The following is an 18,699-nucleotide window of genomic DNA, read 5'->3' as shown; positions in this document are numbered from 1 at the left end:
ACGTTATCGAACCACTAAAGCAACGCAATTGGTGCGCTAATTCAGAGCACAAAATTAAGCGTAGATGAACTTTTATTTGTTCGGAGTTGCACGGTTGTTCCTCCACGCGTGCATCGCATTGATAAGCGTTAACGATCGCGCTCCATCCCTTCGGTTTGCAAATTGTCTCCGTCGGAATAACAAATACCGCATAAATTCCAGCGTCGCCGGTGAAAATCACGTGCTGGCCCCTTAACGAGCCTCGTGAATTCCGTCCAAGGCTACCGGCCTCTTTATTGCAACTATCTGGAAGGACTTTCGCCCCATTGCGTTCCACAAAAGCGGCGACCAGGTACTTTCCTTTGAGTCACCAATGGAACACAAGGTTACCTAGCGGTCGAATAGATTTTTTATTTTATTGAAACTTGGCTAGAAGTTCTCTGTAGCCTTTCAGTACTCTTATTCTATTGTCCCTCTTTTGTACTTATTGATCGCGGTATCTGAATTGTAGATTTTTAAATCGCTGAAAGTTCTAGCATCTCTTTCCAAGACCCCCGAGTTTCACTAAAACCAAGCATTATAGGTGAACAGTGACCTACGACAGTTTTTATAAAAATTATCACGGATCTCGACCACGAAGGCTCGCAAAGTTTTTAGTGTAATTCCTCGGCACGGCGCCGGTCGCTATCTAATCGATCATTTTTGTCATAATTATGGGGGTTGATACCGGACGAAAATTAAGGTTCGGCGGTGTCCACGGATATTGCGTGCCGCTGTTCACTAAACCCGGTAGTGCTCTACAAACCTCATAGATCATTCTTAGATACGTAGCTCTAGCGATAATTAAGTCGAATGTATATTGTGATAATCAGTTAGCGCCTTGCTCACGTTTGCTTGGCATGTTAAAATATATGCGTCCTATTAATTATTTATGAAATTATTGTTAAGACTTTGCTCTAGATAGATTAAAGGCTTGCGACCTTATCACCTGCATTTTAAATTGAAGAGAATAAATTTAAACGGCTTAATAATATTATTTATTTTTTGAGTATTTTTAGGTACAACCCTTAACAGGCGGGTCAAGCACTTTTTATTCGAGTGAAGTTACTCCGAGGACGTGTCAATTGATCGAAAAAGGGGATGGAAAAAGAAAAATGGAAGTCGCAGGACCTCCATTCACAGAGTCCAGAACGTTCGCATCGTAATTTAAGAGGACAGCCTCGTAAATTACGATCCGCAGTCGCGCGTACGCGCGACCCGATGCACGTCCTCGGTGCAAGGCCAAGGTCACGGTGCAACAATCTTTCGGCCGATGGTATGCACCGCCGATCGAATGGAGGGTGCAACGAAAGTACGCGTGGGTGCACCCTCCGCGGGCCTGGGTTCACCATGGGTGCTACAACCCTTAACCTTTTCACGCATTTACGCGGTCGTGCACCCCTTGCGTTGATCCCTCCTTCATAATCTCATCCCAGCTGGTCTATCAATTACCAATGTAATATTGCGATTCAAGAAAATCATCCGTCTCCAACCTCGATAAACTATTTTCCAGAAATTTGTCTGGTACGGGAAAATTTCAGAACGATATTCGTAGAGTAATATAATTAAGAATTGATTGTTCCAGGTGGGCTACCTTAGCTGACTCAACTGTGCATTGGGGATCAATGGCGACCTTCAATCGCCGCCACTTCTTCGTAGTCTCATGGCAGAGTAATTAAGGTAGGAAATTAGTAATCCTGAAGCAACTGGTTATTTTATGCAATTATCTGAGTTTAGAGGGGGTGAAAAGTATAGTTTTAATTACGAAGTTTTTGTTGTAGGAAACTGTAGGCTTTTCATGAGACATTGTGGTTAGTACATAATATATTGCTATACTTTCAGTCACTCAGGCTGTAAAATAATAAAAAATAGTGGTCCTTTTCAATTAATTCTAATAGAATACGCAGGCTGTTTATTGATATTGATTCTCTGTTTCAGAAAATTGCACGATGTATTATTCAAGTCACTGTAGCTGCTAGACAGCAAGAAGCAGTACTCTCACCCTCTCAGATCTCGAAAACGAGTTCTTCCTCATCGATACGAACAGAATGCAACAAAGATCAAGAGTCTCTTCTATGAATGGAAGACTCCATTCGACGAAGTCAGGGTGAATATATTTGTTGACCATTTACCTCGATGATAAGAGACCGACGAAAGGTCGCGTCGTTGTACTTCAACCCTTCACCTTTGCCTGAACGGTCATTGACCAGGGATTATCATTCTTGCCAACCATTCGATGTCACCGAGATCACCAATCGTTGAACCACCAAACAAAAATCATTCGAGATACCAATATTGTTCTGTTTCACACTCAGGATCAAGGTTTTGGCTACGTGAAAAAATATCGTTGTCTAATGGCGGCAAAAGGCGAGTCATGGTAAGACTTAGTTGAATTTTTGATAAAAGAAATGAAATGGAGAAACGTACACAGGGCAGAATGTCTACACGCCATCCGAATGCACGCGCGCGCGCGCGCCACGATAATTGGCCGATGATAAGGTCACTTGCACCGATAAGCTGTTCCCACCGTGATCGCCGGGTTAATTCGGCCTGGCCGGATTAACACGAAACATTTTTTTTCCATTTTGTTATCACGCGATCTGCTTCCAGACGTTCACGTGTGCCTGATCCCGCGCGACGATCGCCAGATCACGTTTAATATTAGTTTCGTGCTGAGTCGAGGCGTTAATACAAAAATTGCTCGAATGCTCGCGACTGAAGTTATTGTACCTTGCTAAGAGAACGTAAAGATCCCCTATGCCACTGGTCCCTGTGGCATGCTCTGTATTCTCAATTCTTTTTATATTTTCTATCAACCCTTTGCACCCGAAGTTACTTTAATTCGAAATCTAAAACATATTTTCTAAACTGCAGTATTTATATTTTACGTGACCTATGGACAAGTACAGTACTTTTAACAGTATTTTAAATACAAGCAAATTTGATACTGTCAAAATTATCCTGAAACGTGGTGTAGCAATTTTTAATGGTGTCCCAGAGTCGCCACTGAAGTGCAAAGGGTTCAATTATTCTACATCTGATAGAATAATCGTAGAAACAATTTAATATGGCAATTTTTCAATTAAAAATTAATTTTTATATTATCCGAGGGTCTGCAGAATGTAAGAGCAGAATTTTCACAGCATGCTAAATAAGTTGTATATCTTGATGCACCTACAACATTAAAAATCTTCGAATAAAATTCAATTCGACAATTCGCTTAAAGATTTATTTCCATACCAGTTGAGAAGTTGAAAAATATAAGAGAGTTGAAATAAGATTCTCCGTATCATAGAAAATACAAAATATACAAATCTTCGAATAGAATACAATTTAATTATCGATCTCTGCGATTCCCGTTCCGCTAAAATGTTTTGACTTATGGTTGTAGGTTGGACAGTGGACGTTAGAAGATTGATCGAGCAGGGATAAAAAGCTCGCACCCTCGCCGAAGCATCGGGCTCGTGGCAAGATGGCCGGTTAACCAACGTAGAACGGATTATATTTCATTTCGAAGTGGTCGCAGTCAACCGTGGCAGGAGGGCTGCTTATGCATGCAAGGGTTGAAATCGTAATTGACATATATTACTGGGGGTGCGTGACGGCCGAGCGTGCCGCGACCGAGCTGAGTGTGACGCAAGGGTGGTCGTCCTGCGAATGTTCTGCGACAAGCGTGCCGCGGAGGGATAAAAGGCACAACGAGTGCCACAGAGTCGGGATGCCGCAGTGATTTACATATCGTCGATCGGCACACGTCATGTAACCGCGTTCCTATACGCACCGAACACCCACAACACGTTTCGGACCGGTTACTTTTTCGCTAGGGCTCTTTTCGAATCACAGCCCTCCATCCATATTCATCGCGGTCGAACGATAAAACTGGAGTCAGCCTCGCAAAACGCAAAACCCGCACGATTTGAAAAGAAAGTTTACTCAGAGTCGGTAGACATTTGATGAGGTCGCGAGAAACACACCAAAAGGGATTGTAAGAGAATCGATCGAAGAAACGATAAAAATTGCGAAAATTTCCTTTTTCGGTTCGTTTACAATGCAGGTGCCTTAATGTCGAGATAGTTTCATTAAGAAAAATAAAGAATCAAAAATTGTTTCGAGTGTGTTCAAATAAAAAATAAAAAAACATAATAAAATAAAGTAATAAAAAATAATTAAATAATATGCATTCTTCCAGATCAAATGTTCGAGTCCAACATATTGCTTATCGGAGCAGCTCGCTACTTCGTCGACACGTGATACATTAAAAAGAGAAACGATTGTAGGAGCCGCTTTTGCAGCGTTGTCCCGGTATCTCACCTCGCCCCAAATTTCGCAATGTTCTTATCGGTTTTGGGCCGCCGCGGCGAGAATACGTTCGCATGGCTGTTGCAGATTAATTGCAGGCCGAGCGGTACGAAAAATATTTGCGCCGATAAACGGTCCCCGCGGGCTCGTAAATCTCAACGATACCCGACGTCGACGAGTTGTTTCCTCATGGGGTGGCAGGAAGGTGGAAAAGACGAACGGGCCGCATGCCTGGCGGCAGTCGACATTAATTGACATTATTACGTCGATCCTGCCGGCGATACACACCGAATTATCGAATAATTGTGCGGCCACGAATCTGATTCGCTCTACAACGCTGCGAACTTGCTCCCGGCATTGGAAGTGGCCACTTGCATGCCCCCGGCATTTTGAACAGTTGCATTTTTATCGCAAGCCGGTTAAATTTACTTCGACTATCTTCCGATCGAAATCTGGGACGCATTTGTTCCGGAGATGAAGCAGCATAAAAGTTATTCTCGACACAGTATTTTAATATTATTATTTATTTGGTATTTACGGGTCGAAAAAATCTTTGTTACAGAGATAAAGAAAATAGTTCGATAAGTTCTCAGAAGATTGTTGATTGAGATTACAGAAAACTTAGATTCGCCGTATCACATTCATAGTATGATAAACTAGTCGTACATTAGTCGTTTTCCACCGCACATTAATCTCGTTTTTGGAAATCCGTGTTCTAAAATCCTAATTGTCGGATTTCTTAGACTGTAATTGTATTGCAGTGTGCATTTATCCGAAAGATCGTGTCGCGTTCAACTCTCGTTTTACTTTCGCACGACGGCCGCTATAGCCTCGCGAGAACTATAACAAGCTGTAATATAAAATTTATATCAGACAATTTGAATACGTCGCGTTGACCTGTGCCGAGGATTAACCGAGAATTGTGCAGAATGTCGCCATACGTACGAATATGCGTGACATTCCAATTAGTCGACCGGGAATATTTATGCAAAGTAACTAGTTTACTGGAATCAAACGGGAATTCGTGTGTTAAAAGAACAAGTAGGATTGCAATAACGCAAAAACCTCGTGAAATTTCTTAATCGTTTTCAGACCGTCAAGTTTTCAGATGACGCACGCTATGAATCCATAGAGGCCGCGCTCTAACGATTTGGTTGAAGTCCGGCGTAAATATCTTCGTTTTTACGGTGAGTTTCGTCTTAGAAAACTAAAGCAATTTCTTAATCACGTTCGCTAATAATTTTATAATTATTTTTAAATTATTTGTAACAATCGTTTTTAGAGCGACAACGATCATTTTCAATAGCCTCGCTGAAAAAAATAAGGATAGGCGATGCCCCGAAGAGATGCTCGTGCTGCTAAGGGTTGAAGGGCTGCTAGAGGAATAATTAAGAAGGACGAAGGGCGGCAAGCGAGGAAAAATTGCACGAGGCGTTCGCGTTTCCGTGAAATGACACGAACAGGGGATATTTTAAGTTGAACAAGCTTAATTTTTGTTTTAATGGGATCTCGTGACGCATGTAGGCCAGTTACGTGGCCTGCTCTGTCTCGTCGGTTCGTGACGAATCGGCGGTGGGGAGGGTGGCCGACACAAATTTCAAGCCGGTCAACAGTTATTTTCTTTCGAGAACGGTCCGGCGCGTTATCCTCTATGAATTTACGTGGCCGCGGGAGAAAACGAATGACCTAGCCGGATCGGGCCGGGCCGAGCCGGCTCCTATTTGAGGAAAGGAGGACTCGTTATCGCTGCGAAGCTGGTCGCGATATGAAAATGAAGAACGGGGCGATGTAACTTGTGTGTGCGTGACGAAGCGTCCCAGGCTTCGAAATATGCCACGCCGATTAGAAAGAAACAATCGCGACGATTATTCATGTATAAGACGCCCGATGGATAGCAATTTATTAGTGGCGGCCCACCCGCGCTTCTTCCCTATGCATCGCTTCTGAGTAATTAGTCGCCGGGAACGTGATCGTGCGAGAAAGAACATGGGAAAAGACTTTTTCCCCCGTTTTTTCCCCTAAACGATCTTCCGCACGCTTGCTCCGATGATGAATTACTTTGCAATTAATCGGCGTCAAGTTACAACCTTCGAGTAGGCTACCATGGCCCCGGCCCTATTCAAATTTTTGCTTGTAATTGTTTAATTCTGCAAGTATTCCAAGATTTGGATAAGCTTCATTTTCAACGTAGCGAAGCACGATTAGCGAAGTACGAATTTTATGCGTTCGTATAGCATAATTATTGAGACAGAGAATGAGTTTCTATTGCAGCACCTGCTTATTGGGAGTCAGGTAAAAAATATCGTAATTTTACAGAGCCTACTCGCGGGTGGAACAGGCATGAAGGTCGCTACGATTTTCGTCAAGTAGAATCGCGAAATGAGAATGGCTCGTGCTCGCTCTGGAACTGTTGCGGGGCTTGTGCAGATAGGACGGATAAGGGAAACTTTTGTAAGATTGAAGTTACACGTTCTGCGGCAATTTACTATTCCTTTGGGGCTCCCGTGACTCACGCATGGAACTTCGATTGCACTGTTTTACAATCTTGATAAAAAGAGTGTGTGTACTGACAGTGAACGAAAGAAAGGTCGTTTGGGTTATTCGAGAACATTTCTGGCGGTAAAGAAAGATTATACAATATTCTGTAAGTTTAGAAAGCTTGTTATCTTCGTTGCTGAATTGTTGAAAATATTTTAGAAGAGCGATTGGGACAACCACAGTGGAGAGAACGAAGAATGGGAATCAGACTTGGAGACATCAATGCCCGATGCGTGGTCGCCGTATGTCACTGTCACCCGCCAGACAGCGCAACATCCATGTCATCGAACAGCTCAACCATTGCATCATCGTAAATTGAAATCAACCAATCGGATGATTTAAAATTATATTAGTCGCTACTGCGCGGCGGTACCAATGCAGCAAGTACGTGAAATAACGTAGTAAATTTTCTATTTTCCATTGAGAAAGAAGTTTCGTCGAATTTAAAATGCCGACCCGATGTTCGTCGCTCGATTTCCATCGCATGACGAATTAAACAATTTGTCAGTTAACAAGCAAATCAAAGTCGATCTGGTACCTTGCTTGAAATCAGCAAGTACGAATCAATTTGTAGAACATTTATCAACGCTGTTCTCAATTTTTTTTATTTCGTAGGCGCATTTGCATCTGGAATATTTATTGTAGATTGCATATCTACTTTGACCGGAGTGCGCTTAAAACGATTCCGATCGTAAAGATATGATTAGCGGGCCTGGGTGGTTCGTGTAAATTTTCTGGGCCGATCGGTGTTAAGCAATTGAATGTTATCGCGGCATTGTCGTCGACGTCGCGAGGCGATAATGCGGTGAAAAATGAATGTTGCAGAGGAGCGGAAGTGACGAGAAACCGGTGGAAGATATAGCACCGATCAGAGGCGGCTGCGAGTTGACGCAATCAATTATGTTCTGGCCGTCTCTCTCGCAAACGGTGTTACTGCTGCGGTCGGAAGTAACAGTTTATTACTACTGCAAACCCCGGCCACAGGCGTACGTAATACACGCCGACGACGTTCATCGAGTATCTTCGATGGAGTCTATTGATTTGAACCATGCGACCGCACATAACACCGTTCCGTGCCACCAGAAATTTCGAGCTTCCGGCACCGATCGAGAAAAACAGAGCGATTGACTCGCGATGCCCGCCCAGAGGAAATTAATGGTTAAGTTAATCCCTTCCTGGCTCGGTGCAACGGTCTCCAATTTTCTTTATTTTTTCTTTTTACAGTAAACTCGACGAAATTGTAAACTGATCCCGAGCTAAGAGCCGGCTGGAACACGCGACGTCCCATTTCAGAATTACTCGGTGTATCGTCGATTTAAGTGTTGGACCTTTCCTTTATGTTCGGAAACATGGTAAGTGGCTATTAAACAGATTTAAAAGCAGAGTAGATCTTATTTCAGACCATTGCTGCAGCGATTAAGTCTCCCGAAGCTGCCCCTGCACAGCAGCATGCACGTAGTTCACCCACTTTCGTTTCTATCGCGAAATCTTTTGTTTCTTGTAAAATACGAGACTAGAAAAAGGACCAATTGCGCGCCAAAGTTTTACGATGAAATCAGAGTAGCTGGTGTTACGTTATGGTATCGCATTCTTTTCAGCTATCGGGGCACAGTGGTGGATTTTATGGGGACGTAGGGAAGCGATGACGACGGTCCCACGCTGATTTCGTCATGGCCCGAAAGCCAGTAGTAGAAACGCGGTTTGTGAATCGTCTGTGCGGAGAACTCGGTGTTTATTGATCCCTTGCGGGGCTGACCAACGGTCAATGAGATACGGTCTCTCCCTTGCACGCCGCCCTACGGGCTAAGAGCCCTGCATTGGTCTCCTTAACGGAAGTTAGCCACCACCCCCTCAAGCTACTCCGTGATTCATGCCCTCTAGGAGACGTGAGACGACATAGAAAATCGGTGGATACTTCGAATCGGAAAAACCGCAGGTATGCATTTGGAAAGAAGCATGATGTTCCAATGATGTTCCTCGAAGAGATATTCCAAGCAAAACGTCGAGAAGAAACGAAAAGCGATTGGCGTGCCCAGGGTACGAAACGGGGTTCTTATCGAAGGGTTCAATTTACCGCAGCATACAACAATGACGTACGGCGAACAGTTGTATATACGATAGCAGATTTTCTAGCCGAATCATTCCCGCGGTTGCGGCAGGAAATATGGAAAGTGCAAATTAACCCTGCGCAACCCAGTTTCCCGTGCTTATTAATTCGGTTCCGTGGAGCTGATAAGTTTTTCTAATGACAGCGTACAGAAATCCAGGTCGTCGATGGAGGAACGCGGACGAGAAACCTTCTAATGGGGTTAATTTCCGAGATCCAGAGGGATGAACGTGCGCACGGGAGGCCGAGAATATACAGATGAACAATAAACGTGGACGATTATGAGCCGTCGAGGGATAGGGTGGGAAAGGATCGAAAGCGGAGGGTAGGAAAGGAAGCGTTGGTTGCGCGCAATCGCGGCCAACCCCTATTCTCACCCCTCTTTCCCTGCACCAATACCTCAACCCTCCTCTCCGCCAAGTGAAACGCTCCGATCCCCACCATTTCGACGCAGGATTCACCTACGCGAGACCTCGATCCCAACTGCCACGTGGCTTTGGTAAACAATGCCAGAATTACTTAACCCTTTTTACACCCTTAACCCATATACCGGCGCCTCCGTGCCCCATCGATAATTATCGTACGAAATTATGCACGCGTTGCCATCGACGTATCCTCGAAAAAAAACGGGTGGCGAGTTTTAATGAACCCTCCCTATTTTCCAATCACATGTGAAACAATGTCAATCTGTTATTGCTGTTAAGCTCTGCAACTGCAAATATTTATATTAATCAATATTATTTTTTAATTTTACGGTACCCAAAATAACGAGCATAAACCCCGGAAATAAATCTTCAAAGTGGACTTCGAGTGTGATCCAGAATCTATAGGATAATTCAAAACCATGCAGCTGTTTAAATAATTCAATATACATACGTTAATGAATTGTTAGTTTAATTATACACGAGGCTCGTAAGTCTGTTTAAGGATCAGAGAAAGTCGCATGATCGTGCAACACCCAGGCAAGTTCCCAGCACAGCTCAGAGCATGGTAATTAATAGTTTCGAATGGTCCGTTAGATCGCGCAACTTGGCCGGCCGTCCCCGGCAAATTAGGGAGCTTTATGGCAAGCATTTTTCTCTTTAATTACCGGGCAAGGTGTTGCACGTGAATCGCTGTTCTCCTCGATATCGATTCGTGTAGCCGTGATATGGGTCAAGGCGTTCCGCGGGTATTCTCGTCGCGTATATAGGCCAGGTGTATCCATAGCCGCCGATTCCCTTGGTCCCTAATCCATACGATCGGCATGCAAAGTCCATAGAACGATAGGATCGTGCATAAGCTTCGGCCACTTTGCCGGATTAAGGGTTGACCCGGCACGAGAGAGCCACGGCGCAACGACGATCGAAATAACGGATCGTACACAGGCAACAGCGGGGAGCCAGAGAGAGAGTGAACCTTATGACGGGCAGCAATAGCAAATGTTGCGCGCGTATAACGGGCCGTCACACCTTAAAACCTGGAAATCAGGCTGGGCGTGGGTCATCCTTAACGACCGGTGACGCAACTCGCCAGGTGAAACCGATCCTCCCTGTCGGCGGATTCATAAAAATAATGAACCGCCTCACCGAACCACCGGAACCGAGCTAAAAGGATCGAGCGTTAATTGGACCGTTTCTCTGCTGGCCAAGCCTCGAACAGATACACCTTCCGCCTCAGGTTCCAATTCCAGTTCTCTGATTTCGATCTTTGGACTCCTTCTGGATCAATCGCTTTGCCATTTTTCAACAAATCGTTTCTTTTTGTTCGCAGTAATCGCCGTTCAAGGATCGGGGCGATCAGCGAGGCTGTAAAATCCGAGGATCTAATTTGACTGCCTCCTACGCGAAGAAAAATGAATCTCGAGGTTCCGTCTGTTCTCCAAGAAGGAATCGACAATCTCCAGGCCGCGAAGAGCGATCGAGAGCCTCCGATGACCGGCAGCCTGCATTTTTAGGTAGCCAATCAGGCGGCAGTTGCGTGCGTCCCGGTTCGAGCCCTGATCTGGGCCAGATACACAAAGATTGTTGACGGCAATATACGCAGCTTTCTTATAAATCGCCGTATCGCGACCCTTTTACACCGGCCGGCAACGTAGCAGAGTATGCGTGTCCCGACAATGTCCGTACGCGTTCGCAGGGAGCCGCAGCTTACGTTTCTTCGGACCTCACACCCTCATGAATATTAAGCATGAATGTCCCCCACCCGCGGTTTAATTATACCGAGCGTTACAGGGAGCCGGCCGGGCGAACTATTTACTTTATTGCCTTATAGTCCGTGCACAGGTTGAATTATCGCCCTCTAAACGAGATCGGTTCCCTCTCGTTTGGCCCGCGATCGCGGCCCGAGATCCGATCTACACCCTTATTTCTTCTTCGTGCAATGTACCAGATCGAACGACCCACTTTTCCACGACTGCGATTAAAGCCCTGCGTTTTTCCCCAGCCAATTTTCTGAGGTCTGATGCATAATGCCGTTGCGAATCTATGCCTTTCTCCCACCGGCAGCGATTAACAAGCTCTCCGCTTCTTCTTTTGTGCGAGAATCGTCGATGGAATCTTGGTATCATCCAGCAGTTAGAACCGCCTCAGGGTGATCGTTAGACTGTATCGTAACTGAGAATGCTTTCAGGATGAAGGACTCACCTTGAACGTCTTGTAGCTGGACACGACGTAAGAAGCACCGTCCTCGAGCTCGTCAAGGGTGAGTTTCCTGTCGCCGTCCATCGAGAAGATGTGCCGTGCTCCTCTGGGCAGATCCATTCGCAGGGACAGTCTGTCCAGAAGGGCCTCCAGGGAACCGATGTCCCTTCCCGGCTTGAACCTGAAATTTATTCATTGTCATCCTCTGATTCTGCATCTCAGGTGCGACTACCTCTCAGCTGATCGCAATTGTTTGTACGGTAACGGTGCCTGCTAACGTTTCAAATGATTGCGAAGGTGCACAAAGCTACAATGGAATGAAAATCGCGAGGATCTCATCCGAGGTAGCAATTTGTATATCGGCAAAGTAGAAAAGGTCTCTTGTGGAGAAGATTCTAAATCATCGATAACAGTGTCAACCATCTTTACGGATGATTCTGAAGTTCGCGAGGTAACCATGCAAATGAAACTGCGAGGATCTCGTCCGAGATAGCGAACAGAGTATCGACAAGATAGAACAGATCTCTCAGTCTCTCACAGAAGCTTCTAAGTCGTCGATAACAGTGTCAACCATCGTTTCAGATGATCGCAGAGGTGCGCAACGTGTCCGCAAAGGAGGCGAAGTCTCGCCCCTCGGAAATCTCTTTGTACATGAGGAATAGTGCATCAGGAAGTGTTCCAGGAGTGATGTCGAGCCAGTGTCTTTCGTGTCGCAAGGAGGATCTCATTCATAGTCCGAAATCAAGGCCACGGAACGTGGACACGCCACCTGCACCCTAATAAGGTACTAGGGTCTGCCGGTGGCGATAGAAGGGCGCAAGCAAAGCAGCAGAACCAGATAGAGGGGTGCCTACTGGTTATTATCGGCTCACCTGAACTCGATGCCGGGAAAATACGGGTCGCCATTCTTGTAGAAAGTGACTCGCCTGGCTCTCCAGTAACCAAGGTTGTTGTATCTCGCGGGCGCCGGCTCGTGTCGGCTCTTAGGCCTGTGCTCCGGCTGCTCCGGAGGCGGCATGCGGGGACTGGAGGGTCTGCTCTGCCTCCAGAAGCCGGCCATGCCGCCTCCACCCCCACCTTCGTTCGCCAGAAGACCGCCGCCGACCGCCTCCTGCGCCGCCCCACCCTCAACTTCCACTCCATCCTCGTCGTCCTCCTCCTCGTCGACCTCCTCCTCCTCGGCCTCCTCGGCCTCCTCCTCCTCCTGGTCGTCGTCGCTTCGAGCGCCTCCACCTGGCATCGTCGTCGCCGTCACGTTGCTCGTCGTCGTGCTGGTGACGCTGCTTGACGCCGTCGTCGCGACGCCGCTAGGTGTAGTTACTGTTGCCGCTGCGCTGACCGGTTCTTTCGAGGAGCTTTCGTTTCGTGGCGCCTCCTGCTCCTCCTTGGTCATCACACCTGCGGTTTCAGGGTCTCGGTGGTTCCAAAATCTCCTGGACTGCCTCGCCTTGTCCCCACGAAGCCCCGGTTCCGCTTGTGCAATCTCTAGAGGTCAAGGGATTCGTCCCGCGATAACTTGAACAACATTGCCCCATTTAGCATTTGCACAGATGGAAACGGGGCTCGATGGCTTCTGTCGCTCTTAGAACAAGGATCATAATCAACGGAAACATAACTCCGATAAGTTTCGGATAACGAGCAACCCCGAGGGTCGCAGGACAAAGGGATGAAACCGACGTAAACGTTTCTGCGATTACGAGCTAAACTACCACCGAGATCTAGCCTTAAGACTATCAGAGGGGTCGATCTGCTGGAATCTCAGCAAGTTAAACAATATTTAATCATCGTTTCATAAGCAGATCAGGGGCACCAGGCGGTTATTAAACGACCGGGCGACTCTTTAGCAAGGATATCCAGCCTGTGGATCTGGTTTTTCGTGGAGCTTTCTGCGAAGATGATTGCAATCTCGCCAGGTAATTAGCTGGTTCTCTCTCTCTCTCTCTTTCTCTCTCTCTCTCTCTCTCTCTTTCTCTCTCTTTCTTTCTCTCTCTCTCTCTCTCTCTCTCTCTCTCTCTCTCTCTCTCTCTCTCTCTCACCTGGCTCCGAGGTAGTGGTTGCGGAGCCTCCACCACCCTCGCTGCCGCCACCCACGCTTCCGTCGCCCGCTACCTCCTCGTACTGCCCCAGCCTGGAGCCGGCACGCAAACTCGACTGATTTTCAGCGGCGATCATCGGCACAAGGCCGCCGCCTTCCGCCCTCCTCGCTCTTTGGCCCTCCTTCTCTCAGCACGATCTCGGTGTTCCAGGATCAACGAGGCGGTCCTGGAAAGAACACGTTTCGCCGGAGATTAGCGTCTGTCGGGCGTTCAAGTCTCCGGACTGTCCTCCTTTTCGTTATCCACTGCGAGCCCGTTTCCGGAAAAACGGAGACGCAGTGGAACCCGTTAACATCTTTAAAAACATAAGTATATTATTTGCTACTAATTACTATCACTAAAAGACGAAATATTCATGTAATTCCCGTTTGTTGAAGATCCAAAGTTTATTAATAAGAATTTTCGAATGAATTCTTCAATTATAAGAATTTAATATTTTTTTGATAGAAGAAGAATCATTTTCGAGCGGCAACGTCTACGTCGTTTCTCCAGCCAAGTACACAAAGGTAGATTATCGATTAAGCCGCGTCACCACTTCTGCAATCCACAAATCAATGCACAATGTACCTTAACGAACACGAGAATCGCGAAACTACCGTGCAGCCGATGGAAATCTCGTTAATTGAAATGGCAAACCAGGAAAATTTGCAGTGGCATATCTAGATAGCCAGAAGTATATCCTACGTGGCAAATTGAAATTGAAATCGAAAAAGTTTCTGCGCGTACGGCGCCAGCTGAAAGTTCGGACTCCCGTATCGCGGCGGTATAAATTGTAAAATCAAATGCACGTACATGTCACATGGGATCAATTAAATGTAGATAACTCTCGATCAATGTTATCGCGTGGGAGGTGTTGCCCGAACGTACCTCGATGGTGGACTGAAGCCAACAGCACCCTTTCGAGGTCGTGTTCCTCCCCGTAAAATCGCCCGTCAGAATTTTGATGGATCGTTCCCGTGTTGTTCCTCTCGGGAAGATTCAAGGTTCCACCTTTCCGGTACGGTTCTACGGAACGTGGGCGAAAAAAAGGGCAATCCGGCACGGCGCGCCGGTAGAACGTCCACGTGTCGCGTGATTGCCGGGGATTCCGGATCGATCGGAGGTCCCACGCTTACAATGCACTTTTATTTTATAGCCGCAGTTCACTGCAGATCGATCGATCGACACCCTTCATCTTGTCCAGCCTTGAAAATCCAAAATCCCGACCGAGCACCGACTGCCCTTTGTCTCGGTGAGTACTTCCGGTTTCGCACCAAACCACCGTTTTATTCGAAAAATTAATCTCTCAATGATCAGCACACTATTTTAGCGTAACTGATTCACAGTCTTTTTTAGGGTCTCCACTTGGCTTATGAAGACTAAGGTCAAGAACACACAGTAACTTCTGATCCAGCATTTAAAAAACTAATAAACTGTCTCGAAAAGTTCATTCAGTATTCACAAAATATTCGGTATTCATTACAAAATCAGAGAGAAGTTCGAGCAAAATGACACTGATATACCTTGTAGAACCGCGCAGGTATAGCCTTTATCGGTCAATCAAAATCTACTTCAAGTACCAAACTCCTCCGAATTCGACAGAAATGACTTATTCGTCAATGTCCGCAGGGATCACTGTTCACAAAGGGATGGATCCATAGCTCGACCGGAAGCGATCCTCGAATCCATCGATTTCCCGCAGAACATGCTGTAGTTCCTCGGGAAAAGGAACCGTCTCGACACTCGCGGAAGAAAATCACGCTGCTCCGGTTTTCGGAGAATCGTTTCCCAAGGCGACCATAATCGTCCAACGAGTCGGAGAAGCACAGCGAAGAAAAGCAACGCGCGAACGCGGGGGTGTATCGTCCAGTGACACCGAGGGTTCACTCGGATACGAGATAACACCGGCCGGTATACATATTCATGCGTCCTTCGACGATGGCGTCCCGACGTCGAGTGTGTCGCTCGGAGGGACAGCAACGAACCATGCTACCCCGGCGCCGCCGTCGTGGTCGTCGTTGTCGTCGTGATCGGGACGTCGACGTCCCTGTTCGTTCTCCTGCCGGACAACGTTTGCCGGCATCGACGCCCGTGTCAGTGAACCGACGCCGGCGAAACGAGCACCGAACTTGTTGCACTGGCCGGGACCCTTGCGCGCAAGCCTCGTCCTCCGAATCGCCAGCCACATCTTTCGATCCAGACGATGCGATGTCTCGAACCCGGCATTCTCTTATCAAACCGAGCGTTTCAACCGCCTGCAGGCGCCTCAGCGCCCCTGACTTTCTTTAACAAAATTTCTCGACTTGACAATTGGATAGCGTCAACGGTCGTGGCTGACCAAGATAGCGGCTACAATCTAATAGCCACGTACATTTACATTCGTACAAATCTGTCTGGGAAGAATAGAAGTTGACTGTATCAAGCATGCTTGCTCACTATGGTTTCCAGCACAATACACTTGGAAAGTTTCAATTGTTAAGTGAGAAGTGAAGGATTTTGAATAGAAAGTCAGTGGAAAATTGAAACCTTCCTTCGCGGATCAAGTCTATACTTCTAGACAACTTTCGAATCAAGGAGTACGTATCATATCTTCAAATCTTGCTGGTCAATTTATTTTAACAGCATGAAACATGTTTGTACACTTTGACTGGTCGCAGCGGAAAATTCGAATACTTTAATCTTAAAATAAGAGGTGGAGGTATTTGAATGGAGATTGAGTTCTTTGAACAGCGGAGCTTTAATGAAGCTAATGATATATTTAACTTGACTGGAGTATGGTGACGTTGTCACGTACTTAGTTATTTTCTGCGGTAGCTAGAAAAACAGCCCGCAGTCGATGTTGAATAAGTAACCGGCGGGAAAACCGAGCGGAAAATTTATGGCAGGTACGGAAGCGATATAATGTGCCATTTATCGCGGAGTCGGGCGATCGTTTCAATTGCAAATTTTTTCTATAATGCAGAAAATGGCGGAACGCCGCCCGTTTTATTCGACCTTCGCGTCCGGTCGGCTTGTATCTTGTATTCATATCGTATGTTCTGCAATTCTGTGGCTTCATGCAGCTAATCATCCTAGGCTGCTCTCCGATAAGAGGTTTCTTTCCTCGGAGAAATTCAAACTGCGGGGGCGTATCGTTGAAAGAAAAGAAGCACACGACACAACGAAGTGGAGCACGAATTGCGTGAAAGGAGCGTAGCCTCGGTTTTCGACAAATTATTCTTATAATTGCGGATCGGATTGTGCCAGTTCTGCATCCACTACGCGTTCGATCGAGCAGGTTCTTACGGCAGGACGCGAATAAATTTTTTTCTTACCAACTGTACGGTTCAATGTGACGGATTAATAAGCGTTCTTTAACGTCCACGTCCTTACTATGGTGAAATGTCGAACGGACGGCCGTAACGTTTCAAACGAGATTATAATTGACCGGCATCGTTTAAATTTATGAACAGACTTCGCCGGGCTATGCAAATGCGCCACGCTTGTACGCTCGAAATGTTTAAATACGAAACCCTTCTGGGAAATAGCAATCTCCTGCACGCAAAATGCCGTTGCTCGTCACAGCAACTTTCTGGACTTTTTCCCTTGGCGCAGCGGTCTCGCATTCGCCATTGAAAATTTTATGGGACGTACGAATACTTATCCGAACGTTGAGCCTTTTTCATTGAATCGTGAGTTGTAACAAAGTTAGAAATCGAGAAATTTAAACAAATTATATATTTTATTTAGAAAGTACGCGCTATCGAATACAATAATTGTTAAGAAAACCTTAATGTAGCTTTAACCATTTCTTAACTTTATTTACGACTAGATAAAACATTCGCTGGTAAATGGCCAATTAATTTGAATAACTGAAAGACGAGCAGAAATCGTTACTCGTACAAAAAAACCGCAGTCAATCTTTCGTGAAAGCATTCTGCAAAGGTGCTCTCGCTACCTTCTCTTATCGATCGTGAAGGATAGATGGTGAAATAGATTACACAAGGTTTTGAAACAACGAATCGGCAAGGATTCGGACAATTCGAAGGGAAAGTTCGGATTCAGCGTTCACCGAATCCTGCTGATTCACGCTTACCGTGATATACGAGCCGCTCGACCGCTCGATTACTTAAGTGGTCGAGGAACGAATCTGGTCAGTCAGCTGCCACGGTGAACACGCAAACCCTACCGAAGTATCGACTATTCGCCGTGCCAAGAAAATATTTTAAAGATGACCGGCGGTAATGAAAACTCTACGAGAAACCTCCTGGATGATACCCTGTGACCAGTCGCGAAGATCAAAGGAAGAAGTCAATTTTCATTCGTGCTTCATGTCTTTGTCAAAATTCGTTACTTGAGAATAATTATGGTGAAAAATTATGGCAACACTTATCTAATGTAACACTCTTCTGCAGGAGTAGTGTAATTTTGCCACGAATGGCACTCGTCCTCAGCAGGGTCGAAGCTGTATGAAATTCCAACGAGGAACGAAGTAGAAAATCTCTTTTTCCTTCAAGAGGAAAAAGTCCAATAGACGAGATTTGCCACCGTGAACTGACCAATATTAAAGACCTATTAAAATTCGGACGAGGAACAGCGAAAACGCCATTCTTGAAGAGGAAGAAATCCAATAAACCTGCGGGTCATGCCGACTGGTGTTGAAATTGTATAAAATTCGAAGAAGAAGCAGGGTGAACACAATCCTTTAAGAAGAAAAAATCCAATAAACGAGGTTTGCCACGCTCGGAATCACCGTGAACCGGCGCTAAGTGACCAAGGAGGTCAACGAGTTCCTTGTCACGGAAGTCCCGATACGGTGGCGAGCGGTCAAGGAATAAGAAGCGTCGTTTGCCGTTTCCCATTGGGCGGCTGTAGGCACACGCACGGAACGGAACCTGTGTCGGTCATTTCTAACAGACTCTCCACGTGATACCGTGGACTTTTCCCTCCGCAGGTGAAAAGACGAGGGTGGCAAACACCGGCCGCCCGCTATCGACTTTGCAATAAAGCTGGGAAGGGGCCGTTGCCCGAAAGCCCGTTCCTGATCGCTCTTTTTCTTCTA

General features: G+C 46.2%; 1 protein-coding gene and 2 long non-coding RNA genes across 15 annotated transcripts in view; 2 read left to right on the top strand and 1 right to left on the bottom strand.

Moving 5' to 3' along the window:
* LOC117225385 (uncharacterized) overlaps window positions 1–4,192 on the top strand; it is a 12,462-nt gene extending 8,270 nt beyond the window's left edge. For 5 of the 12 annotated variants that reach the window (XR_004491489.2, XR_004491502.2, XR_013032790.1 and 2 more), the window contains 6 exons: window positions 202–331; window positions 1,038–1,294; window positions 1,604–1,698; window positions 1,800–1,829; window positions 1,957–2,395; window positions 3,410–4,124. This is a non-coding gene — a long non-coding RNA (uncharacterized LOC117225385). Of the gene's footprint in view, window positions 1–201; window positions 332–1,037; window positions 1,543–1,603; window positions 1,699–1,799; window positions 1,830–1,956; window positions 2,396–3,409 lie in introns of all 12 variants that reach the window. The other 7 variants (XR_013032791.1, XR_013032786.1, XR_013032793.1 and 4 more) reach the window with 7 other exon arrangements.
* The window catches only part of DCX-EMAP (Doublecortin-domain-containing echinoderm-microtubule-associated protein), a 25,980-nt gene extending 10,677 nt beyond the window's left edge, over window positions 1–15,303 (bottom strand). For both annotated transcript variants that reach the window (XM_076519257.1, XM_076519258.1), the window contains exons 1-4: window positions 14,547–15,303; window positions 13,620–13,845; window positions 12,456–12,981; window positions 11,587–11,764 (exon numbers count right to left, since the gene is read on the bottom strand). In XM_076519257.1, coding sequence (XP_076375372.1) covers window positions 11,587–11,764; window positions 12,456–12,981; window positions 13,620–13,755 — 840 coding nt within the window. In that variant the 5' untranslated portion in view covers window positions 13,756–13,845; window positions 14,547–15,303. The remainder of the gene's footprint in view (window positions 1–11,586; window positions 11,765–12,455; window positions 12,982–13,619; window positions 13,846–14,546) is intronic.
* LOC117225388 (uncharacterized) lies at window positions 13,613–18,699 on the top strand. Its single transcript, XR_004491505.2, has 5 exons — window positions 13,613–13,988; window positions 14,127–14,185; window positions 14,815–14,910; window positions 15,015–15,198; window positions 15,288–18,699. It is a non-coding gene; the product is annotated as an uncharacterized LOC117225388 (long non-coding RNA).

Source organism: Megalopta genalis, chromosome 2 (genome assembly GCF_051020955.1).
Source record: "Megalopta genalis isolate 19385.01 chromosome 2, iyMegGena1_principal, whole genome shotgun sequence".
Lineage (NCBI taxonomy): Eukaryota > Metazoa > Arthropoda > Insecta > Hymenoptera > Halictidae > Megalopta > Megalopta genalis.
The sequence above is the reverse complement of the archived record's forward strand: the minus strand, read 5'-3'. Positions and strand labels throughout refer to the sequence as shown.